This window comes from Moschus berezovskii, chromosome 11 (genome assembly GCF_049115385.1).
Source record: "Moschus berezovskii isolate FMDL1 chromosome 11, NW_MosBer_1.0, whole genome shotgun sequence".
NCBI classification, from domain to species: domain Eukaryota; kingdom Metazoa; phylum Chordata; class Mammalia; order Artiodactyla; family Moschidae; genus Moschus; species Moschus berezovskii.
In genome coordinates this window covers 105,144,778-105,170,103 of record NC_142470.1, presented here as the reverse complement: position 1 = coordinate 105,170,103, position 25,326 = coordinate 105,144,778, and the positions used below count along the sequence as shown (strand labels likewise).

The 25,326-nt window shown below is 49.6% G+C and overlaps 1 protein-coding gene across 1 annotated transcript; it reads left to right on the top strand.

Annotated features, from left to right (window-relative positions):
* The first annotated feature begins 249 nt into the window (after window positions 1–249).
* Window positions 250–24,185, top strand: CNGA3 (cyclic nucleotide gated channel subunit alpha 3). The gene is made up of 8 exons (XM_055400113.2): window positions 250–384; window positions 7,932–8,045; window positions 10,298–10,477; window positions 13,687–13,746; window positions 16,559–16,624; window positions 17,903–18,010; window positions 19,151–19,257; window positions 20,790–24,185. Exons 1-8 carry the CDS (start codon window positions 278–280, stop codon window positions 22,178–22,180), a joined length of 2,133 nt encoding a protein of 710 aa, XP_055256088.1. The 5' UTR covers window positions 250–277; the 3' UTR covers window positions 22,181–24,185.
* Window positions 24,186–25,326: the final 1,141 nt, after the last annotated feature.

The following is a 25,326-nucleotide window of genomic DNA, read 5'->3' as shown; positions in this document are numbered from 1 at the left end:
TCAGCATTTAATTTTGAGCAGTTCTTGGCATGCAGCTTATACAAAGGAGTAAAAGACCTTGTTTGTGCTTCTGAATGGGAAGAAGAACCCAGAGAGAGCCTACTAAAACACTGTGGCAGGAGTTGTGAGAGAGATGGAGGAGGACATGTGTTCCAGGGCTTGTCTGGGGAGCAGCCCTCCCAAACGAGCTGGGTGTTCAGTTACTTCCCCATCCTGACGACATATCTGGTTCATGTTCATGTTTCAGCAGCCACCTTGGGGTGGAATGTGACACAGCATGAAGATGGCCAAGATTAGCACCCAGTACTCCCACCCCACCAGGACACACCCCTCGGTCAGGACCACGGACAGAGATCTGGATTGCATTGAAAACGGTCTCAGCAGGTAGGATGGGCTTTAACTTTATGCCTGGAACAGGTTGTCCCCATAGCTGCTCTTGACCGGGGAGAAAGAATGCCTTAGCCTGTGGGCAGGACAGGTTGGAGAGTGGAGGCTGTTCACAGCACTCCTAACTGCATGACTCCTCCCAACCCACAATGAAGTAGTTTTTATTCTTATTTTAGAGATGTGGAAAAATGCTCCAAAAGTTATATAGCTTTGGGAAGGCAAGAAAATGAAGATTAAAATGCAGCAGATCAAACACAACTGTAAAAACGTCCCCTCGTGTACATCAAACATTTATCAGGCTCTGTCTGCGCCAGTCACTGTCCTGGGCACTGGGGTGGAGTACCAAGCCAGTGCCCTGCCCCTCATTTCCAGGGGAGGGTCAGGGCTCAGTCATGTTCGTGGACTTGGGGGAAGGGGCCATGCCTGCCAGCAAAGCCGTCAGCACCATCGATGTTGTCCGGCATAAGCAGTCGCCTGGAAATCTGGGGCCTCTCCTTCAAGCCCTGCTCCTAACTTACTGGGAGACCTGGGAAAATGCACTCAACCCTCTTTGCCTCAGATTCTTCAACTGCAAAATGGAGCAGCATTAAGAAATGGGAGTATCTGTTTGGTACAGACGGACTTACCTTTTTTTGATGCTTTTTAAATTGTCAATGAGTTGATTGAGTCGAACCAGGAGAAACTGTGTTTCCAATATTAATGCTATTTTTGTCCCACGTATATAGCACTGAAAACTTCTCCCACCCATGTAAAATTGCACGTTATCCAAGGCCCAGAAATACAATGACAGTCCCCCGTCCTTGCAGCCCCGGCACTGGCCCTCCTCCATCATTTCTCCTCACTCACTTGTATGTGCCTCTTCCTCTCTCAGATGCACATTTCATTTTTTTGTGTCCAGGTTCTTTGTCCCAGGTCATTAGCAAACTCTGCTTATGAGTGATGGACAATAGTTTCCTTATCACTGCAAACTTATGCAGTCTTTGGATCCCCACTTTCTGGGATTGAGGCAAAGGAAGGAAAGTCTCAAAGCATGCCAACAGATGTTTATTCCCTCCTAGTCTTGCAAGTTGGTGCTGAGACCCAGGAAATTTTATATGACTCAGGGGCATCAGAAATTCTCACCCTACTCAAATCTCTCCTTGCTAACTGGCTGACGGTCAATATCTGTGTTCCATAACTGAGGGCACCTTCCTTTAGCTTAAGGCATTGCCCTTATTTAAAAGGAAAAAGAACACTGTTAGGACAGTTAACTGCTATTAAAACTTTGGTATGTATAATAGTTTCTTTCCCACATCAGAGCTGATAAAACTCCCTGAAGAAGGGGCTGAAGAGGGGCTTCAAAGAGGATTGCTTCAAAGAGAGTTGCAATAAAATGGAAAAAAGGCCCAAGGGGAACTTCCCTGGTGGTCCAGTGGCTGAGACTCCCAGCTCTCAATGCAGGGGCCCTAAGTTCCATCCCTGGTCAGGGAACTAGATCCCACATGCTACAACTAAAAAAAAAAAAAAAATAGGTCCAAGCATGGCACACAAGAAAGTCAGGCTCCCTGGAGACATGAGGCTCCTAGAATCTTGGGCCCCAGGGAGAAGGACAGAGGCTGTCAGGATCAGGAGCATATGAAGCAACATGGAACTTCTCCCCATCGCTCCCTTTTGCCTGGGGCAGAACACAGCCAGAGCATCTCTGGGATTCGAGCTCCCTGGGGTCTGTCTGGCTTCTCCCAGTGGGAGAGTCAGGAGACGGCAGCCCCAGCAGGTGGGCTGAGGCTCCTGCCCAGAATGCTGCTCGACCCACACTGCCACCACACGGGCCAGCTCTGCCCGACTCATCCCGGCTCTGCCTCAGCAGGTGGCCAGCAAGCCCCATCTGGTTTGCAGGCTGTTCGAGAGCCTCTGGTTTCCCAGAGCCCCTCTGTGAGCTCAGGTTGGGCCCACGCACACTCAGAGAACGGGTCCGCCACACAGCAGGGGCTCTGAAATGCTGCCCTTGGACAGTCCTCTCTGCCATCTCCCCCGGGTGATGCCATGCCCTCCCCTCCCCTGCTCTGCATCCCCAAGCCAGTGTGGTGACCAACAGCACAGGCTCGGGGTCATTCTTCTGGGTTTGAAAACTGGCTCTGAAAAGCTGATCAACAGCTCCAAGCCTCAGTTTCCTCATCTGCAAAATATGCTAGTTCTGACCTCAGAGAGCAGCAGTGAGGTTAAAACAGGGTAAAGCTCATGGCACAGCCCCTGCCATGCAGTAAGCACTTGTCACCGCTCCCTGCTGGTCTTGGAGATGCTCACCTCCACGGGCCTTCTCTGTGTCCCAGGCTGAAGCCTTTTCTGACCCCTCTGCCCTCCGATCACCCCAGCTGCCCTGATACCTGGACGGGCCGTTTCCTGCCTGTGTCCCCATCAGGCTGTCTCAGCCTGACCACCAGCCAAGTCTCACTGAGCCCCACTGGGGGCCATGCCCCACAACACATGTGGTAAGAGCTTGTTGACAGATTAGTACAGAATCCCGTGGAAACACTAGCAAGATCTCAAAAGGAGAGAGAGGAAAAAAGCTTCCTTCATGAGAAGCACTATCTCACAGAGGCAGGAGTGCATTAACAGAAGTTTCCAGAATGGTTCCTTAGCATCACTGAGGATTGAGAATAGGAGTTCACACTGGGGCTGGTACAGCCTTGGGCCAGAAAGCTGCGTCCAGGCCCCTGCCCTGCTTCTCAGAGCAGCCTAACATCTGTCTATGGACAGGCCAGTTTTCCCTGTAAGATTTATTTGAGCAAAGGACTTTGACACAGTCACATAAAATTTTTAAAGTTTCCAATCACTATTTTGAGGGAGGAAATGGAATCTGAACGAATCATAGATCTTTGCCTTGAAATTCCATCCTTTTAGAAAGCTTTTGAAGAAATAATTACAAATGTGTGTCCTTGAATATGAATCACTTTTTATCCTCAGTGATATCACACAGCTGTGCTGGGAACCTGTATGTTGGTTGGCCCTTTGCTGAGGGCCCCCCAAAGAGGGAAGATATCATCTCCTGTCCCCTGAGACATCTCTCTTCCCAGCTCTTTCACCAAATTAGAGACCAGTTTCCATTTCTCTTTTAAATCACTGAGATCATTTTGCTAGTGAAGAGTCATAAGGAAGGATCAAAGTGTTTCCTTTGAACAACAACAAAAAAATTAAATTTACACCTTGAAAAGACCAGAAATAAAAACATCTTGCATTTTTCTCTTTCTATTTAGATCTGTTTCATTAACTCAATTATTTAAGAGCTCTCTGGCATATTTTTGCAGATAATGCAATAAAGACTTCAGAACCTGCTGCAGAGAATCACAGCTAGCACCAAGGACACCTCAACCCCCAGAGCAATCTCCTGGTGTAGCTATTTTAGATGAGCTGTTGGCCATAGGGGGTCATGTCCTACAGAAGAGGAGACTTCTTCATGCTGCTTCTTGAGCAGAGCCCAAAGCAATTATCACAAAAGAAAACCATTTGCAACCTGCTTCCCCAGGACTGAAAGCAAAAATGCAGTGACCTCAGTTCCCTAGTCACATGCGGCTGGGGCAGCGCTTCCTCGGGGCTTGGGAGGAGAAGAAAAATAATGTGTCACACTCTCCACCCTTGTTCTAAAAGGTCCCTTCTGTTCACTTGCATGTCCCCAAAGTCACTAGAGAAAGACAGCAAATCCACAGAGCACAAAGTTAATTACCGGTTTCCATTCTGATGAGAACCTCTGCTTTCTCCAGTGGACATGAATTCCTCTGTATAAATAAACACAGAAGATGAGCTTTACACGTTGAAAAAGACCTTGTCTTTCAAAACAGTTGGTTTCTTGTGCTTCACCAGTTGTCCTTGTTCTTGCTGATTACCAGCTTCACAGGGCTTCTTCCTGTAGAGGCAGCATCACCACCAGGAACGAGGTTGTCCTGGCCTGATCTGCTCGTTCTATAGAGCCTGAGGCCTGTCAGGTCCTCAGCTAGCTCCTGGCGGGACGGGGCCTGGCCCCCAGTCTCCACCCTCTGTATTTCCCTTCGAGGTTCTGAATCTCTGGTCTCGCAGCGATTGCCAGAAGGTTCTCCCTCTCAGCAGTATGTGTGTCCCTGGGGACTCGAAATGTCACCGCAGACTTTTGTTTCCTCTCCTCCCACCCCATCTCCCCTTCTGTCTACCTTGTGAAATCAGTTTCTCTGAGGAGTAACTCATTGGATTTGCTATTATTTAGGTATCTCCCAGGCATTTAAAAAGGGTGGAGATTCTGGAGCTAGAAGAAAAGCATCAGGGTAGAACTTTGGGCATCAAGAAACAATTAGGGAGATGCATCCAGAAAAAAAATGCCCACTGGGTCCCTTGAACTTACATCATATAAGACCCTTCCTGTTCCTCACAACTAAATGTTTGAACAAGTCATTATGAAATCGATTTTTCCTTTGTTTCCTTTTTGAAGGCCAGGAAAATTAAACTCAGGGAGGGTAAGTGACAAGCCGGCAGTACATCTAGCTAATAGGTGTTGGGGTAGGGACTCAAACCCAGGCCTCCAGGTTCCCCACTCTGCTGCTTCCCTTCCAGTGGATGTCATAGGTCCAGGCCACATGCAGTGGCTCTCACTGCTGCCAGCTGCAGGCCTGCTTTGAAATCTGGGGTGAGTTCTGCCCTTCTCACTCACCCATAAGCCCTGATGTCATGCGCACGGAGTCCTTAGCTGCAGATGCAAGTAAATCTGCTCTCAGGATGTGCTCCCACACAATTAGCAGAAACCAGGCTAGGCAGAAATGCTGGGCTGACTGCCTGGCGCCTGGAGCTCCCTGAGGAGCAGGTGGGGACAGAACACCTTCATCCTAGGGACCACCTCCAGATCCTCCGGGCACACAGGCCATGCAGAGCTCCAGCCCAGCTGCCAGTTGCTGCCCCCACCTCCAGCTCCCCACCCCCAGGCAGGCCGGCTGCTCGGAACCAGGGACTGGAAAGATGGATTCCCTTGTCCCCCTGCCTTCTCCTGTAACTGGCCTGGTGCCTTGGAACATGCATTCCCAGCTTTGTGGTACACAATATTAGAAGGGCAAGGGAACTGTATCTTCCTAATTGTAGCAGGGCCTCTGATAGGGTCTCTGTCTTTAACTTACTTTACTTTTGGTTCCACCGGGTCTTCACTTTGGCCTGCAGGCTTTCTCTAGTTGCAGCAAGTGGGGCTCCTCTTTGTTGCAATGCCCAGGCTTCTCACTGCAGCTGGTTCTCTTGTTGCACAGCATGGGCTCCAGGTGCACGGGCGTCAGTGGTTGCAGCACGCAGGCTCAGCAGTTGCGGTGCATGCGCTTAGTTGCTTCGCAGTATGTGGAATCTTCCTGGACCACGGGCTGAGCCCATGTCCCCTGTCCCCTGTATTGGCAGATGGATTCTTTTCCACTGTCAGGGGAAGTCCTGACAGGGTCTCTTATATGTATAAAGTTGAGGTGTGAGTGGTCTCTTATGAGATTGGAGAGAGAATTCAATTAGGTGCTTTGGCAATGAAAAAAAAAAACATGCCCACATAGTGCAACTAGGGGAATCAGAGTCAGGTCTCTAGTGACATGCTACAGAACTCAGTCCTCAGTTCAGTTTAGTCCCTCAGTCATGTCTGACTCTTTGCAACCCCATGGACTGCACCACGCCAGGTTTCCCTGTCAATCGCCAACTCCTGGAGCTTGCTCAAACTCATGTCCATCAAGTCAGTGATGCCATCCAACCATCCCATCCCCTGTCATCCCCTTCTCCTGCCTTCAGTCTTTCCCAGCATCAGGGTCTTTTCCAATCTGTCAGTTCTTCACATCAAATCGAGAAAGTATTGAAGTTTCAGCTTCAACGTCAGTCCTTCCAATGAATATTCAGGACTGATTTCCTTTAGGATGGACTGGTTTGATCTCCTTGCAATCTAAGGGACTCTCAAGAGTCTTCTCCAACACCACATTTCAAAAGCATCAGTTCTTCGGTGCTCAGCATTCTTTATAGTCCAACTCTCACATCCATACATGACTACAGGAAAAACCCTAACTTTGACTAGATGGGCCTTTGTTGGCAAAGTAATGTCTCTGCTTTTTAATATGCTGTCTAGGTTGGTCATAGCTTTTCCTTCAAGGAGCAAGCGTCTTTTAATTTCATAGCTGCAGTCACCATCTGCCTCAGCCATGTCCTATTCAACTTTTGCTTTAGTTAGAAAATACAGAAGGCAGATTCATGAGTGGGTGACAGCAGGCTTTGAAACAGAATGGAATGGCATTCAAATCTCAGTTTTGCCAGTTGGCTATGTGAATTTGGGAAAGTTATTTAATCTCCCTGAACCTCAGTTTCATCTCTTAAAACGTTGTTATATTATTTAAGTGATAAAATGTATGTGGCTGACGTACAGTAAGCAGTCAGTAAATGGCAGATACTTTATGTATCACTCTGTGTGATTTCAGCAAAAAAAAAAAAAAAAAAGTATCCTCTATATGGGGAAGCTGAGGGAGAGAAGAACCTGCTAGCTATCAGGGCTGAGCAGAGACTGCCTGGAGGAGCCACGGTGTGGTAGTGAGCTCCCCCCATGCTGGAGACAGCAGGGCTGTTGCAGAAAGGAAGAGGCAGCAATTTGGCGGCTGGGTTGTGGAATTCTGACTTCTGATCACTCACTGGGGAGACACAGAGCCTTTACCCTGACAGTAATTCTTGCTTACTTCTTCAGCCGTGTTGCCACCTTGTTAAGAAGGCTGATTAGGTTGGAATAGGTCATGTGATCGAATTAATTTGTCTTGCTTGGACTCTTCAAGATGCGAAGGATGAAGTGCAAATCCTTAGAGGCCAGTGCCTGGATGGCTTTTAATCAGGCTGATTAGACTTCAGCCCCAGGAAGTTTTAAAGGGAAAGAAAGGAAAACCGGCCCCAACAGAGAGATCTTATTCCAGGAAATTCAACAAACACCAGGCTCTGCTAATGCTCAGACTTTTTGCCCTGAATTGCACACGGGAAGGTCCTCCGCCTCTACCTTGGCAAAAAGGCACAACAGAAGTGGACTTTCATTAGAAAGCACTATACAAATATGAAGCCAATTCATTACAATATTTCAGGACCCTCCTGTTAATCAGTGGTTTCCTGCCGCACTTACACACTGGGACAGAGGGCAAGGAAGGCCTCTTGAAGGAGGCAGCACTTTGGCTTTAGAAGATAGGCTTTCAGCATGCAGAGATATGTGTGAGCCAAAATCCTTGTTCTGGAATCCTCATGTAGAAACAACTGCTCTGACTCCAGAGGCAGGCACGGTTCCTCCCCCACCCCAATCCCCGGCCCTCGGTGCTCTAATAAGGACCATTTACTGCTGGCTTGCCCCTTTCATCTAGGCTATGGGCAGTGGCCTCCTTGCCATAAAGGAAAGGCCACATTATCCTAAAAGCCAGGATCTGCTGGCTGAAGTGTGGAGCCCTGGGGTGAGGATCTCTGACAGCGGCGTTCCTCTTTAAGCAGAGCATCTGGCCATCTCGGTCCTCAACATGTCCAAGAGGTGGATGAGCTGGAAATCAATTTCGCTTGCTGTATATCTGATTTCCTAGGACCCACTTGCCATGCGAGGAGACATCGTCAGAACTGCAGGAAGGCATTGCCATGGAGACTAGAGGACTGGCTGAATCCAGGCAAAGCTCCCTCACCAGCCAGGGTCCCACCAGGTAACTGACTTTTCAGCCCTCAGCTTGGAGAGGAGACAGAGGCAGAAGGAAGATAAGTCTTAGGAAGAAATGGTGGATGAGGGTGGGTTTGCAGATTTGGAGAAGAAAGGGGCAGGAGAGGCAGAGTCAGAAATCTATCAGGGAGTAATTTCCTCTTGGGTCAGGTGTTCTGAGCTCAGAAAAATCTAAGAAAAACTGCCTTTATCTGAAATTGCTGTCATAAAAAGTGATATCAAGGTACTTGTTCAATTCTGAAAGAATTCAAGGAAAAAAAAAATGCGAACCAGAGAAGTTTCAGAAAAGAATTCAGAATGAAGACCAGCCAGCCAGGGGAGACTATGGAGTGGACCACGGTGGCAGGCAGATGGCAATGGCGGCTCTGTCTGAAATAGCCCCTGGCAGGTCCTCAGTCATAAGTGTCTAGACTTCATAGCACACATCCTTGCAAAAGCATTTGAAAGATTAACTAGGCTCTGAGCTCTGTCTCCATTCTGATGACATCTGTCCTCCAGCGTCAATAGCTGTACCACATGGAGAGTGTCATTTCACCTTTCAAATCTTGTCTGAAGATGCATCTGGTAACATGAGGGCTGCAGCAGAGCCCACACTGGACAGTCAGCAAATGGTGGGCTCATTAGTTCCTTCCACTGATTTTTTTTTCATCCAAAGCCAGAGTTTCATACAATAGTGTATTCTACAGTTTCTGCTTAAGAGTATTTCAAAAAAATTAGTTTGTCTAGTTATTCTTCATGTTCTTCATAGTGGAGGATAATTTATTTCACTAGCTCCTTGTAGCTGGGCACTTAAGTGATTTGCAGTGGTTTTTTTCATCTTATTAATAAAATGCTCTCTTGAGGCCTGTTGATTATAAGGAAAAGAACACCTTCAGCTGGCTCCAATGGAAAGGGGAAGGCTAGAGCAAGGCTGGTGTAACCTAAGATCCAGGCCACCTCATGGAAATGGAGATGGTGGGGTGGATGAGGGGCCCTGGGGAGGCAGCCGCTTTCCCTGTCTCGTTCCGCTAGCAGCATTTCATGGTCCAGGCGCTCTTTCCTGCGTGCCTCCTCCATGTCTGGCTTTCTCTTCTCTTACCTCAGCGGGTACAGGCTGAAAACGGCCAACCCCATCTTGGAGTGGTTTTTAGTTCAGAGGCTTGAGTGACTGAGTCTCTGTGGGTCAGTCGTCCATTGCCCATCCCTGAGCCTGTTGGCTGAGGCTGGAGCTCCAGGGAGTATGACCTCTGTTCCACCCCTCAGCAGAGGGAAGACCTGAGGGGATGGAGTGTCAGAGCAGAGAGGCTGAGCCAGGCAGGCACCTTGACATTCATCTGCAGCAGCAGCTGTAAGCCTCTCTGTTCTGTTCATGAGATATTCTTCTGCTTCATCTATTTTTAGGCTAGAGTCACAAGTGTGTGATGGGGATCAAGGTATGTGACAATTCATGACTCCATACCAGGTTGCTCAGCGCAGATTTTGGGGGACAGTGCCTTGTACTGTGGGTGCCGAGTCAGGGAAACCAGACACCAAGAAACAGAGTTGAGTCTCTCGGCCCAAACTCCCCCCATCCCCCTTCACCTCCTCCAAATGCCCCCTGCCACTGCTGAGACTCAGGAGGTGGGACTGAGGGAAGGTTTCACAGGGAAAGCTGGAGCTGAGATGAGCTCCAGGCATGTGGGCTGCCTGGGTTCAGGTGCTTGAGGCCTGGACCGAGTCTGCTCCAAGACAGCGGTCAGTGCACATTGCAAAGGGACTTCTGCACAGGCCTGGAGAGAAAATAAGAGTTTGTATGAAAAGCAATTCATAGGACAAGGGTTGGGGAAAGAACCTAGGTTGTATCTGGGTGCTTGCTCCATTAAACTTGTTCTGAATTTTATCCCTTTTGGAAATTGTATTTTTTTTTTTACTGTTCCTCTGCTTACCAGTCATAACAAAGAGCTCTACATAGGGCACAAGGAAAAATGAGCAGAAAAACTTGCTAAGACCCCAGCGGAAGGATCATGCCTTTGATGGAGTCCAGGCATTAAAGTGACAAAGCCACAGTGAAAATAGTATCTCTTATGGAGGAAGCTCCATCCCAGGTGGCAGAGGAGGGAGGAAGAAGCAGTTCTGGGGAGTGGGAGGCAGGGGTGGGGTCAAACCTGAGCCTGCTGCCTGCCAGGGGATCCTGTCCTGCCAGCATCACTGCCCCTGCCCCCACATTCTGGGAGGGGGCTTCCGCCTCCTTCCATTGGCTGCCCATCTGTGCCCTTCCAGGTTGTCACGCCTCATCATCTCGCTCCGTGCCTGGACGGCCAGACACTTACACCAGGAGGACCAGAGGCCCGACTTTTTCCTGGAGCGTTTCCACGGAGCTGAGCTCAAAGAGGTGTCCAGCCGAGAAAGCCATGTCCAGTTCAATGTGGGCAGCCAGGAGCCACCAGACAGAGGGAGAAGGTAAGGGAGATGGGGCCACCTGTACCAGATGGGGCTGGAAGCACTTGCTGCTCGTGTGGTCCATGTGGATTAACCCATCATGTGGCCTGGAACACCGGTGCCCAGGTATTCCCTGAAGAAAGGGTCTGTTCTGGAGGTACACTGCATGCTCTAAGCATTTCTGTCAGACTTCAAGAAGCCCTGCAGGAGATGAAACCCTTTCACCTGAGGCCCCAGCCTCAACTGAGCTCTGAGCCTTTCCTCCGCAGAGGATGGTGCCTTCAGAATCGCACCTTCAGGACGCTGGCCTCACCAATCTCTCCTTCAAAGGACCCTCATCCTACACTGCACTGTGACATATCTTGCTAGAAAACTGAGGCTTTTGTACCACGAGCCTCGGGGAGTACCTACATGGTACCCACTGAACTGAACTGAACTGATAGGTGCAGTCTTCTGGGAAAAAGATCTGAAGGTTGGTTAGAACTTTCAAGGGGAACCTTCCAACCCCAGGTTAGGTTGAGAAAAATGAGGGGACAATAGGTGGGCCTGGGGGGAATGGGGAGAGTGTTTACTTTTCTTTAGGAGAAGGGTCTGCAGAACAAGGGCTCTGAGCACCTTGCCTGGCCCCCTACCCAGTGGGGGGCTTGTGGCTGGGCTGTGGGGTGCAGGCATGCAGAGAAATTTGCAGGGCCTAGACTGATATCCCCTGCTCCCCCTCCCCACACAGAGCTGCTGCCGCCCCACCCCCTCCCCTCTAGTGAGTGCTCTTGAGAAGCACCCAGGTTATGGTCAGTGGGAGACCACTAAGCCACCACGGGTTGAATCAGTTGTCACTTAACCGCAGAAGGTCTCTTTAGGACTCCGTGGCAGTAGGAGAGGTAAGCCCGCAGGGGAAGCAGACCTCGTCTCAGCCTCATAAACAGGAGGACACTTGCTCAGAACCTGCTTTAAAGGAAAGGGGAGCTTGAACAAGATCTTTAAGCTGAATTCTCTAGGTCATGCCAGGATTTAAAAGACATAAAAAGAAGGGTGAAAAGAAGCATGGTTGTCACAGAACCAACAGTCCCTATGTAATTTGATAGAGAAAATGCTGTTTTTGAGTCAAAGGAACAGAAGGGCTCAGATGTGGCATCTCAAAAAGGCAGAGAAACCCCCTGGGGAGTGAATGCTCTGAAGCTTTGGGGAGGACAGGATGGATCTGCTCAGAGCTTCAGTTTTATTTCCAGATGGGGGGGTTATTTTTATTACAGGTTATGCAGTACATTATGAAATGTGCAAGATATACAAGTATGCTTAAGAAAAAATATGACGTTCAAAGAAATGTTTTGCTAGTGACATTAGGAGGCCAGCATTAGTCTTCCCTGCTGAGGAAAGGCATGAGAATTGCTGGCTGAGAGGCAGAGGTCCAGTGGAGCAGCATTTTCCGGCTACTGTTTCACACAAGTTTGGACAACAAACCCTTGGTCTCCTGGGCTGTGAGAAGGGTGCTGTGGAGGGCCTGAGCGCTGGGACATGTGCAGGTTCCCAGAGCTGAGCACCCCTGTGAGGGAGCTCTAGGACCACAAGGCGCACGTGCTGTTCACTGCCGAGCCAGAGAGACAGGAGGGATGGAAGCTAAGGAAGGAGGGAACGTGGAGAAGCAGGGTAGGGCAAAGGTGGCATGTGGCAGGGAGGTAGGGTGCAGGGAGCAGAGAAGGGGTAGGGAGGGAGGGAGATTTGCTAGCAAGTCAACAAACTGGTTCAGTTCCTTTTCGGCAAGCAAAGACTTCCTTGGCTTAACTGATCAAACAAACTGTCATCTCCGCAACTTGAGATTCATGGAGACGAACACTAGACTCTATCCATTCCCCTGTGTGACTAAATAAGTGGAGGGTTGAGCTAGGACCCCATCAGGGCCAGGCCCCAACTTGCCACCAATGCCTGGTTAACTCACTGGAAGGTTCAGGGTGGGCAGGTGAATGCAATGGTGCAGGATGGGAGCAGAGTAATCAGGGAGGCTTCCTGGTGGAAGAAGACCTTGAATTCTCAAGGCCAAGTCCTATTAGCAAAGCAAAATGTGTGCAGAAATGGGTCTTAGTTCTCCTATGGGTTTGGCCCAATGAGATTATGGGCACAGGGGTGTGGCAATCACATGCCATTGCACCCCAGAAACCTAAACCTTCCTTTGTAGTAGCACAGTTTTGATTTTTTGGGGGATTTTCAGATGATCTAAATTAATGCTGAAAAAAGCAATTAGAGCCACATTCTGAATGGAGGGAGGGAGGGAGGCATGGGCAGGGCATGCGGAAGTACCAAAAAGGTGTTTGGCTAGATGTTCGACATCACAGGAGAGGTGCTTTGAGAGTCAGTCTGGAGTGTCTCAGCCACTGGCTTTGGCCCCCAGACCTCCTGTCCTATGACTGGTCTGCAGTGACCACAGACAGCAAGCCGCCCCTAGCCCTGTGAGGCCAGGCTGGCTTTCTTAAACCAGCTGTCACACACGTGAACTGGCAGTTGAGCTCACAGGATCACGCCTTTTCCTAAAGAACACCATCAAGCGCTGCCCAGTTCAGCTTTAAATAAACATCACTGGTTGCAAAACCAGTCCCCACTTTCTACAAGATTCTCACATAGATCTGGATTATGGGCCCTGAAGTTTTAAGGTGAATGTTGGGGATAGGGGTGGGGAGGATGGGCTGAGCCCTGGGGCAGCTCTGCCCTCGGTCTGTTTTTTGCCCTAAGAATCGGAAGCGACCCCTGTGATGGGGTGTCCGAGGGAGGGGCCCTGTGAGAACCTCGTCCCTGCCGACCCTCTCAAAGTGCTGCTGCTGCTGCTCAGAGTGAGCGCCTTGGCCCAAGGCACTCAGCCTGTTCACCCAGGAGCACCCGAGGGCGGGCACCACGCTGGGGGGTCCCTGTGCCCGCCATAGCGTCTGTGCACTGCCTGGCACGTGCTAAAACGTGAGAGGAACTGAGGCCAGGGTGCTGGATGGGATTCAAAGAGGTGCTCCTCATTTATTCAGAATCCCCACGTTACCCACGTGTTCATCCTCTCCTCTACTCCGAGGCATTCACCAGCACAAACTGGTCACACACACAAAAGAAGTGTGTCCCCAACAGTAACAATTCCCTGTGTTCAAACTGCGTGGAAAGGCCCAGGAGACAGGGGATGGGAGTCCCAGAATAACTGCCTGAGGGCACGGGGTCCCCAGCAAGTGGACCGAGTTCAGCCTCTCTTTGTCTCCCCGCAGTGACTGGCCCCTGGCCAGGAACAACACCAACACCTGCAACAACGCGGAGGAGGAGAAGGCGTGAGTACCTCTGCCCTCCCTCCCCAGCGCCCCTGCTCCTGTAGACTCCCCGGCGTCTCCCCCTCAGTCTGCTGCCGCAGCCTCCCCCACCAGACCCTGCTAGAGCCCTGCTCCTGGCATTGGAAACCGTCCCCAAGGACAAACGTGGGGCGGGAGCTAATCTGCGTGACTTCCTCGGGCAGGCCCTCTTTTCTCTCCGCGTGTTGCACTGTTCTTGTTTACTGAGCGAAGGAGTTGGGTGGGTAAGCGTTTTCAGTGCCTCTGTTGCTGTGTATCTGAAGGTGCAAAGCTGGATCCCTTTACTGAGCAGTGGGTCTTCTCCTTCATGATAAGAATGTACTTTTCATTCTACGTCCTCAGGCTCCTGTGTGCCAGGGGAATGCTCTTGTCTTAAAGCTAATTTGGGCCTCTTTGGAGGACGTGATCAGGATGTAATCAGTGGAAAGAGGAAATTTAAATATTTCCAGAGAGCAACCTCTTGAAACACTGGCCCCCTGCAATTGTTTCCTACCACCTGATGCTGAGCCGGCAGAGAAGTTTGATGTGGGATTCTGGTAGCGCCATCCAAAAGCCCAAACAGGGAGTGTGTATGTGTGTGTGTGACCATTTATATGTGTGAGCACATGTGCATGTGTACCCCGTTCTCCAGCCTTCCTTTATGGAACACCACGGGGATAGGTAGGGAAGGGGGGTCTCAGTTGGAGACTAGGAGGACAAAATCAGCAAGAAATGCCAATTTCTTGACTTCCAGTTGACAGAGAACTATGCCAAGGCTTTTTCTTGTTATTTCCCTTTGTTCTGATGGAATTTTTGTTTCTGTTTCCCTCCATGAACATCAGTTGCATTGGGGTATTTTTTGGTTGTTGTTGTCTTTTAAACTTATTTTTTAATTGAAATAAGTTTACAACATTGTGTTAATTTCTGGTATACAGCAGAGTGATTCAGTGTTATATATTTATATATTCTTTTTCAGGCTCCTTTCCATTTTGGTTTAATTACAGGATATTGAGTATAGGTTCCTGTTCTATGCAGTAGAAACTTGTTCTTTATCCATGCTATATATAATCGTTTGCATCTGCTAATCCCAAACTCTTAATACATTTCTCCCCTGAAGTGAAAAAATGAAGGGCTTCCCAGGTGACTCAGACAGTAATAATGCCTACCATGCAAGAAATCCAGGTTCAGTCCCTGGATCGGGAAGACCCCCTGGAGAAGGGAATGACAACCCATTTCAGCATTCTTGCCATGGACAGAGGAGCCTGGTGGGCTGCAGTCTATGGGGTCACAGAGAGTTGACCTGATCTCAAACTCCTAATCCATTCCTCCCCCTCAGTTGCAATTTGTTTACATAAATTGGGACATCAAATCCAGAGACCCAAATGTCAGAAAAACGAAATGATTTAATCTGAAAAATGATAGCTGTTTCGAAATGTGCTTAATGTCAAGGCAAACCTGACATCAAACACCCTTGAAAGTCCTCCAGTTGAGTGAAGACTCAGGACACTGGACGGGGCGGAGGTCCTGAGGGTGGGTCTCCAGGCTTCTCCGACCTGGAGCTAGGATGTGGGCAAGGATGGGGGTGGATGCAGTTGGCTGCATCAGGCTCTGATAAATCTTTTCAGATGGGCTCATACCATGGGTCCAAGGACCAAAGGACAAAACTGGGAGCTGTTCCCAGATGGGGCCACCTGGGCACAAAGATACAAAAGTAATTCTTATGGACTCCTTCCCCTACTCTTGCACCACATTTATGGCATTTTCGCTTAGTGCATGAGTTCTGAAAATTTCTTTCTCCTGATCAAATTGTTCTCAGTCAAAGCCACCATCGATTCATAGCTCTGTGCAGGTCCCCTGGGTCAGTGCTGGGTGCATTCTGGGACACAGCTGGATGGCACGGGGTCTTCCCTAGGCCTCAGCAGGTTGGTAGCCAGAGGAAAAGTCAAAGCTTGTAACCCAGGCCACAAATCCTGAAGAAGGGTGGCAGAGCCCAGCAAGGCTCAGTGTGCCCAATAAGCTTGTGGGCAGCGCCCTCTGCTGGTGTCTTGGCATTAAGCCTTCAGCTGCTGAAGATCAGTAGATTCAAGAGAACAGAGGCTGGGGTGACTGTCCTGGCTCTTCTCATTTACCAATTATGACTTTTTGTTTCTACTCAATTTATTAATATGCTCATTGTCAAAAACTTGGGGAACAGAAAAGCACCCATGAGCACACACCCACAAAAGTATACTCTATGTTAATAATTGAACCCCGTTATCAGAGAAACCCCTCTTTACATATCGGGAAATACACCTCCAAGTTTTCTCTAGGTTTGTGTATTGAGAATCTAGATGGGTAGATAAATACATACATACATACATGCTAAGTCGCTTCAGTCATGTCTGACTCTTTGTGACTCTATGGACTGGCTCCCCAATTCTCCAGGCAAAAATACTGGCGTGGATTGCCTTTTCCTTCTCCAGGGGATCTTCCCGAACCAGGGATCAAACCTATGTCTCTTATAAATCCTGCATTGGCAGGCAGGTTCTTTACCGCTAGCACCACATACATGGAACACATTTAATATATATACTGGTTAAGAACGTTTGTATCCCAACTCAGCTACCTAAGAGCTTTGTGATCTTGGGCAAGTTACCTGACCTCTCTGTGCATCAGCTTCCTGACATTATTGTTATGACTGCAATCAGTAACCTCGCTTCATCCCAGTGTGCTGGAAAGATGCGTTTCCTGCACCGCGCCCTCTCCTTCAGTCACTGTGGCCTGCCCTCTCCCCGTGGTATATGAAAATTGCTAAGTGTCACCCTGTGTCATCCAGTGACAAGGCGATAAAGGAGGAGAAAGAGAAAAAGGAAGAGAAAAAGGAAAACCCCAAGAAAGAGGAGTAAGTACTAAGAGAAACTGCCCCAAAGAGGGGAAGTTCTGGGGTCACAGTACGCCTGGTCCCTCCGCGGGGAGGAGAGAGATGCTGTGGGGCCTCAGGGTCAGCCCTGGAGAAGGGGCTGCTTAGGGCTATGGAAAAGGACTTGGTCTCAGGCAGGGATCAGGCCTGCTGAGATCATGTGAGGGTCTCACTCTGCAGGGAAAGTCAGGGACCTCAGAGTGGGGCTTGTAGGTAGGCCGGGTGGTCTGCAGCCCCAGGTGAGCAGTTCAGGCTTCCCTGGGAGCCTGTTCCGGTTCCCTCTCCTGGGGCGTTCTGTTTGCCCACCAGGTGTCTTCACAGTTGAGGTATGTGGAGCCCCTCTCCCAGGCACTAGAAAATAGCATGTTCACAAACTATAATTCAAACCCAGTGACGATGAGTGTTGGTGGTTGGGAATGTCCAAAGCCCTATCAGTGAGAAGCTGATGTTGCATTTGCTGAGTTGAGGTGCAAGCAGAGAGACAACCCAGGGTGTCCTCTGGGGCACAGGAGCAGCTCTGCAGGCCTAGTGGGCATGGCGGGGAGTTGGCATGATGGAGAAGGCAGGTGGACCCAAAGAGAAGATCTCCAGTACCACCTATAAATTCTAACCCTCTGAAAATCCTAAAAGTGAAAGCAGAAAGCACCCTAAGCTATTTCTTCCACTCAGTCTTGGCTGACATAACTGCAGTGATTCCCAGGTCGGTGGTTTTCAGTGGGAGGCAGGACCCCAGTGCTTGGAAGTGAGGCTTTAGAACATCTGCACAAATGTGGTTAGGGAAGTGGACAGAGCAGCTTCCTGAAGGGGAGCCCTGGGATCCCAAGGTCAGTCCAGAAAGGAGCTGCCTCAGAACTGCCTGGGGTGAAGGTCAAATGCACATTTCCAGACCCCAGCCCTGGAGGGGTCTGGGCGGGCCTGGGAACTAGCATTTTCCCCAAAGCTTCCCTGAGGTGGTTCCAACATCACAGTGCTCCACTTTCCTCCCTGGCATCCTGGAGTGCCTGGATGATACCACAGGGCACGTGGGAATGTCATCACCATGGTTTTAGAGTTACCGTGACTTCCTGGGGCTGGCAGAGATGGCCCTCTACAGGGACACCCACATGACTCCCGCTGAGATTGATAGCACCCTATCTGGGAAGTCATCTCTTCTGCTGCAGCCCACAGCTGCCCTGGGGTCTGTAAGCTAGACCAGGTCTCTAAACCCCTCCAGAACTGCAGACTTCCAACGCAATGTGCTGTTTGTGTGGGCGTTCCCAGGAAGAAGAAGGACAGTGTTGTGGTGGACCCTTCCAGCAACTTGTACTACCACTGGCTGACCATCATCGCCATGCCTGTCTTCTACAACTGGTGTCTGCTCGTGTGCAGGTAGCGGGGAGGGGCAGCTAGGGCAGAGGTCTGAGTCCCTGGTGGCTACCCTCCGGCTGGATGTGCCTCAGTTTCTCTGTCCATTGTCACTCAGTAGTATCCAACTCTTTGCGACCCCATGGACTAGTTCATCAGACTCCTCTGTGCATGGAATTCTCCCCGCAAGAATACTAGAGTGGGCTGCCATGCCCCTCCAGGGCTCTGTCCATAAGGAAGGGCAAAAAAAGGGAGCACCGGTGGGGACCTGTGTTTGAGATCAAAGCAAAGGTCCTGGCACCCTGGAGCCTTCCTAACTGAGTCACAGGAGGAAGATGCAAGAGCGAGTTATTGTTCTCCTGAGGGGAAATGGGAGGGGTGGGTCACTCCTGAGCTGACCTGCAGGACGGTGGTGTTCTCCACTGGCTGTGGGCTTTGGGCTTTCTTGTTTGTTTTCTATTAATTCTTATTGGCATATAGTACATTTACAATGTTGCATTAATTTTAGGGGTTCAGCAAAGTGAGTCGGTTACATATATACATATATCTATATTTTTAGTTTCTTTTCCTATGTAAGTCATACAGAGAGTTGCCTGAGCTATACTATAGGTCCTTGTTAGTTGTCTTATTGGTTATTTTATATATAGCAGTGTGTATATGTCAGTCCCAGTCTGGACCAACCTCACCCACCAGGTGGCAGACACCAGAGGGGGGCTTTGGGCTTTCTGAGCCGTTTGGGGTGCATAGTGAGCTACTATTTTGTGTGGGGAGATGTGACTTGTTCCATTGTTAATCTCTGGAAGTTGTTGTATCTTTGTTGGCATTTGGCCCCAGAAAGGGCAAGTTCTCAGCCCCTTCATCTGACTCTACCACTGAGGCCTGGAAAAACTGCCCTCCCCCCAGTGTGGGGAAGGGGCCATCATATTACTTACTGTCAAGAGGCAACAGGGCCCACTCTTTGGGGTCAGTCTCAGCTCTTCTTAGGAGCTCTGTGACCTCGCCCCGAGGCAGAAAATCTTCTGAGCGCCCGGGTCCCTCATCGAGGCCAGGGTGAGGTGCTGGGTTACAGCCCTGCATGGCGGGATGAACTGAGCCCCGGTTTGTAGCACAGCGCTGCTGCCCACCACGGCCCTCCCCCACATGGCCCTTCTTGCACTTTTTTAGGGCCTGTTTTGATGAGCTCCAGTCCGAGCACCTGATGCTTTGGCTGGTCCTGGACTACTCGGCAGACATCCTCTATGGCGTGGATGTGCTGGTCCGAGCCCGGACAGGTGAGTGGGCCCGGGCCCAGGATTCTAGATCCCACAGCATGTAGCAGTGGGGGGCCCTGGGGCCTGTGGGCAGGTTCAGGCAGATCCAGCCCTTGGGGTTCTTCTTCGTGGACAGTCAGAAGAGCCAGGGCATGTTACCCATGGCTTTCAGAGTAGGTGTAATATACAGAGAACTAAAATCTGAAATAGGGCCTAGGAGGGTGTGACTTCCTTCAGATTAAGACAGCCTGTGAGCTGGGACCCTCTGCCAGAGTGCTTGTGCAGCAACAGAATACAAAGGATTTATGAGGAACGAAAAATAACTATCCCAGATGCAGACCACCTAAGCCACACCCCCACCCCACCCCACAGATCCACCCCCACCCCACCCCACTTTAGAAACCAGCCCAGCCTCAGGGAGCGAGCAGGGACGCCTGTGACTTGTCTCTCTGCCTAGTGCTGCTGCTGCCCGAGCCCCAGAATTCCTGATCTGGCCTCTCACCAGTTTCTGTTGATTAAAGAGTCCAAGGACCCCAGTCAGTAACAAGACCACCTCTAGCTGTGAGCTGGGTCTAAAGCCACACCCATGCCTCAGTCTCCAAGCTGTGCCTCCTTGAGGATGCTCTTGCTGATTTGCACAGAGACATCACATAAGCTGGCAGAGGCCCTGCTTGTCACTTTCAAGGTTTTTAAACTAAAAACTGTGCTGTGGTTGTGGATACAAACACCACCAGATCACAGCACAACCTTGGGCAGCTTTATAATATACAAAGCATTCCAAGCACGTCTTGTTTTCTCGTGAGAACTGCTGCAGGAGACAAGAAGCTTGGGCGAATTATGTCCATCTTACTGCTTTAGAAACCAGGGCCCAGAAGCGCTGAGTGACCGGCCTGTGGGATCCTAACTCCCCAACCAGGGATGGAGCCCACATCGCCTGCATTGGAAGGTGAAGTCTTAACCATTGGACCACCAGGTCATGCCCCATTAGTAACTGGTAAAGTCAATTTGCTAGGCCATGACCAGTGTTTTTAAAGTTTTTATTGTTAATATTTTCAAACATATACAAAACTGAGAGAGCACTATTATGAATCCCCATGTACCCTCATCCAGCTCCAGCTGTTATCAACACTTTGCTAATTTTGGCTCATTTATCCTCCCACACCCTGTTCTTGGATGGAGGTTTTTTAAAGTGAATCTCAGACGGTAACCATGTTAGCATGTAGCTTTAACCAGGACCCATTCTTTAAAATTTAACTTCCATTTATCTCTTAAAATTTAATAATCTTTCTTCACTACTATCAAATACCCAATCCACATTCAGATTTACCTAACTGATCTGTATTTTTAATTGAATAAAATAGATTAGATGATCTGATAGAAAATACCAGAGCACGTTTCCTGTAATAATAGTGAGTATGGTTTTTGGAAATTGTTTCTATTATATACATATAAAACCACATCTTGTGTAGTCACAAGGTAAAATATCTTTCTGTGGGCCATGACCATAAACAGGCAGCTTCTTTGATGCCCACATGATCTGTCTTCTTCCTTAGGCTTCCTGGAGCAAGGCCTGATGGTCGTGGATGCCAGCCGGCTGTGGAAGCACTACACGAAGACCCTGCACTTCAAGCTGGACATGTTGTCCCTGGTCCCCACAGACCTGGCTTATTTTAAGCTGGGCATGAACTACCCAGAACTGAGGTTCAACCGCCTACTGAAGTTGGCCCGGCTCTTTGAATTCTTTGACCGCACAGAGACCAGGACCAACTACCCCAACGTGTTCCGGATTGGGAACCTGGTCTTGTACATCCTCATCATCATCCACTGGAATGCCTGCATCTACTTTGCCATCTCCAAGTTCATTGGTTTCGGGACCGACTCCTGGGTCTACCCGAACATCTCAAACCCAGAGTATGGGCGCCTCTCCAGAAAGTACATTTACAGTCTCTACTGGTCCACCTTGACCCTGACCACCATTGGGGAGACCCCACCCCCCGTAAAAGATGAGGAGTATCTCTTTGTGGTCATCGACTTCCTGGTGGGTGTCTTGATTTTTGCCACCATCGTGGGCAATGTGGGCTCCATGATCTCAAACATGAACGCTTCACGGGCCGAGTTCCAGGCCAAGATCGATTCCATCAAGCAGTACATGCAGTTCCGCAAGGTGACGAAGGACTTGGAGATGCGGGTGATCCGCTGGTTCGACTACCTGTGGGCCAATAAGAAGACAGTGGATGAGAAGGAGGTGCTCAAGAGCCTCCCCGACAAGCTGAAGGCCGAGATCGCCATCAACGTGCACCTGGACACCCTGAGGAAGGTCCGAATCTTCCAGGACTGCGAGGCGGGGCTGCTGGTGGAGCTGGTGCTGAAGCTGCGGCCGGCAGTGTTCAGCCCCGGGGACTACATCTGCAAGAAGGGGGACATCGGGAGGGAGATGTACATTATCAAGGAGGGCAAGCTGGCCGTAGTGGCCGAGGACGGCATCACTCAGTTCGTGGTCCTCAGCGACGGGAGTTACTTCGGGGAGATCAGCATCCTGAACATCAAGGGGAGCAAGTCAGGGAACCGCCGGACGGCCAACATCAGGAGCATCGGCTACTCGGACCTATTCTGCCTCTCCAAGGACGACCTGATGGAGGCACTCACCGAGTACCCTGAGGCCAAGAAGGCACTGGAGGAGAAGGGGCGGCAGATCCTCATGAAGGACAACCTGATTGACGAGGAGCTGGCCAAGGCCGGGGCAGACCCCAAGGACATCGAGGAGAAGGTGGAGCATCTTGAGACCTCCCTGGACACCCTGCAGACCAGGTTCGCGCGGCTCCTGGCCGAGTACAACGCCACCCAGATGAAGGTGAAGCAACGGCTCAGCCAGTTGGAAAGCCAGGTGAAGATGGTCCTCCCGCCTGATGGGAATGCTCCGCAAACGGGGGCCAGTCAGCCGTGAAGACACAGGTGCTGTCTCCTGCCTCCCCGGGACAGCGGTCAGTGCGACGCTGCATGGCACAGGGCTCGGCCGGGACTGAGTTCTAGCTTTCCCCACCCTCTGTGAGCTGCGTGGCCTTGGGAGAGAGCCTTGGTTTTCCTCATCTAGATAATGGGACTTTTTTTGTCTGTCCCAGTTAAGTGACAGGTTGCTGTGAGCCAAGCAGGGTTTTGTGAAGCATGAGATGTATCCAGGCCAAGAGTATGAAAATGTGAGCACGGAAGTTTTTTTGTTTTTTTTTTTTTTTTACTCCGTGGGGAATATTTAGACTCCTGAACTTCATTTTTTTGTAAATGGGAGATTATTTACTTACCCAACCCTCCTGTCCCTCACTCCACCACCTCCTGATGAGGGACAGGTAACAGAAGCTGAGAGTACACGTGGTGACTCAAATTGGAGACACGAGGCAGCTTGGGCATATTTCTGATTTGGGTATCTCCTCGTGTGCTCTTTGATGTTGTGACAGCACAAAGAATGAAGCCAGGTCATCCCAGCTGAGGCCATTTCAAGTCTGAGAAGCAAATCCAGGTGCCCTTCCATCAACTCCTGTGAAACCAGAATCTGTTTCCTGGCAAAGAGCATCTCCATTAGGGAGAGGGACATCTCCTAACTCCCCAACAGGCTTCAAAGACAGCCTCTGTCCCAGTCCCTGAGTCGGGGCCCTGGGCAGCCTGTTCTGGCCTGAAGGGGAGAGTCGTGTTGAGGGAAAAGTTTCCCATGTTGGAGGTCGGAATGGGGTCCTAAGGCAAACAAGCTGACCACTAGAACTTTCAAGAGACAAGACCCTTAGACCATGTCTTTTCAATCTGTCCCTGCACCCTGGAACAGGAAGCCTCATTCTCCCTTGGAATTACATCCTGAGGCAAAGCTCTTAGACAAAATTTTGCAGAGTGTCGACCTGGCTCTTTTTGTTTAATCCAGCATATAAGATCAAGATTACATTCAGATTTTAGAAGGTATCTATAGATTTGGGTTCTATGACTGAATTATTACCTTAATGGTCCATCCTCTGCTTCATACACATTGTAAATTACCCAAAGACAAGTCACTCTCCTGATGCAGAAAAGCCATACATGCAGGTTTTCCTGCTCCTCTCTCCAATCTCGTTTCCCCTTCTTCCTTCCTTCCATCTCTTCTCTTCCTCCTCTTCTTGTTTCTTCCTACCATCTTATCTTCTCAGAAAAGATGCCACGTGTCCTTTGGAAACCTCGAAGTCTCTGTGGTCTAAGTTATAATCCGTATGCTACATAACTGGGCCCTAATGTAGTTCATACAAAAGGTGCTGCCTTTTCAAGTATGCATTTTGGATTTACATGGGTCTGTTCTCGTTTCTACTGTGGATCATTTGACCATTTTAACTTTTTAAAAGAAATTTCAAAGAACTATTAAAGATGTGATCCAAGCTCTTATCATCAGCACAATGTAACTAGCAACGTGTTACCAAAATGCACACATTTTAAAAGCCTTAACTATTAATTTTGCCTACATTCATAGTTACACAGGAAAAATAGAGACCTGGATTTAAAAAACACTGAATGACTCCTGCTTCATGTTTTGTCATAAGGGAAAATTCACATGGTCCCATACCCTGGGGTCTGTTTCTAGGGCGATGAGCCTGGCTTCCCCAAAGGGATGGGCACTGGTGAGCAGGTTTCACAGAGGCACCACGTGAGGGGATGTGTACAAAAAGCAGGTAAGGAAAGGCAAGCAAAGCTGCAACATTCATCAGAGTGAATAACTCAAAGCATTCAGTTATATGAACTGTATATTCCAGGCGGGATGCGAAGCCCATTGGCATCTTTTGTCCCAGGTCACCATGGGGGTGGTGGTCGGGCAATCAAGGAAGACATGGATGTTCAGGAAGCCAGGTAAGCATTTCCGCAGATTTGTCCAATGCTTACACCCAAGAAGTCTGGGTAATAAGTTAGAACATGGGCTTCAGTGTGAGGGGGTTAGGACTGCTCTTGTTCAAGTCATGACTCTTCCCCTCAGGCAGGTTATTTGACCTCACTATACCTGGCTTTCCTTACCCGAAAAATTGGAACTATGTCGCCCACCTGGCAGAGCTGCTGTGAGTAAACTTTAAAATTACACAGTATAACAAGGATGGCCCTTCAACCTCTTGGGTGCAGAAAATGTCACATTATTGTCCTGGAGGAATAAGTGAATACAATTTCATCTAGTTAGCCCTTGGCTGCCTAGATTGCTGGGAAGTTGAGTCTCAGGTTGGTTTCAGGACTTCCATTCACTGTCTTGGAACCTGGGAAAGGGCTTGTGGGCTCCCAGCCCATGTGCTGCCTCTGCACCAGGTCCAGCACGAGGGTCCACACTGGGAGATAGCTTCTCTTTGTGCCGTCTCTGGGAATCTAAACTCATGGAGGTGTGTTTGTGTGTATGTGTTTGTGTGTGTATCTGTCGGTCTCAGGAAAAACAGTCTCTGAGACAAGAAAGGAAGAAAATGCTGGTGAGTACCCCTCCACGTACAGATTGATTGCAGGCTCCATGGCAGAACCCTGGGGAGTGGGGAGCTGGCCAGACCTTGGATGAATGGGCTGGAGCTTTGGGTCTGAGGAACCCAGCCTGGTAAAGGTTCCGATACCTCAAACTTGGAAAGTCCCAAAGCTTCTAGACCTCAAGGAACCACACTGAGCTGGGCACAGGATACCTTGGCAGTAAGCAGTATGAAGAGCATCTGAAATTATTGGTAACTCAATGGGTTCAACATGAGAGAAGGCTGCTCCATCCCCCGGAAGCACTAGCCCTCAAATATCTGCTGCTACCAACGCCCTAAGTTAGGCAGGGCTGGAGACCTATTATAACTTTGTTAAGCAAGCTCTGGTCTCTCTAGAACCTTCTTCCAGAGTTCTGTTAAATGGAAGCCAAGGCAGCTTCCTTTTCTGGGTCTGGGGGTCCAGAAAGTACCCCAAAGAAGGAAATGCAAAATGAAAACTGTGAGGAATAAAATGGAGAAGAAAAATGCTTCTCTGAAGTGCAGGGAGTGATTTTGCCTAGTAAAGTTGACAACTCAAACCTGTGATGTGGCAGCCCTACTTCTGGCTCCATATTACAGGAAAGCTCCCACGTGCGTATACCCAGAGACATACACA

Bases quoted from the DNA above. Each gene is read 5' to 3' on its own strand.
- CNGA3 (XM_055400113.2), top strand. From the start codon at position 278: ATGAAGATGGCCAAGATTAGCACCCAGTACTCCCACCCCACCAGGACA. The intron at 10,478-13,686 runs GTAAGGGAGATG...GTCTCCCCGCAG, and splicing joins CCACCAGACAGAGGGAGAAG to TGACTGGCCCCTGGCCAGGA. The intron at 13,747-16,558 runs GTGAGTACCTCT...TGTGTCATCCAG, and splicing joins AACGCGGAGGAGGAGAAGGC to TGACAAGGCGATAAAGGAGG.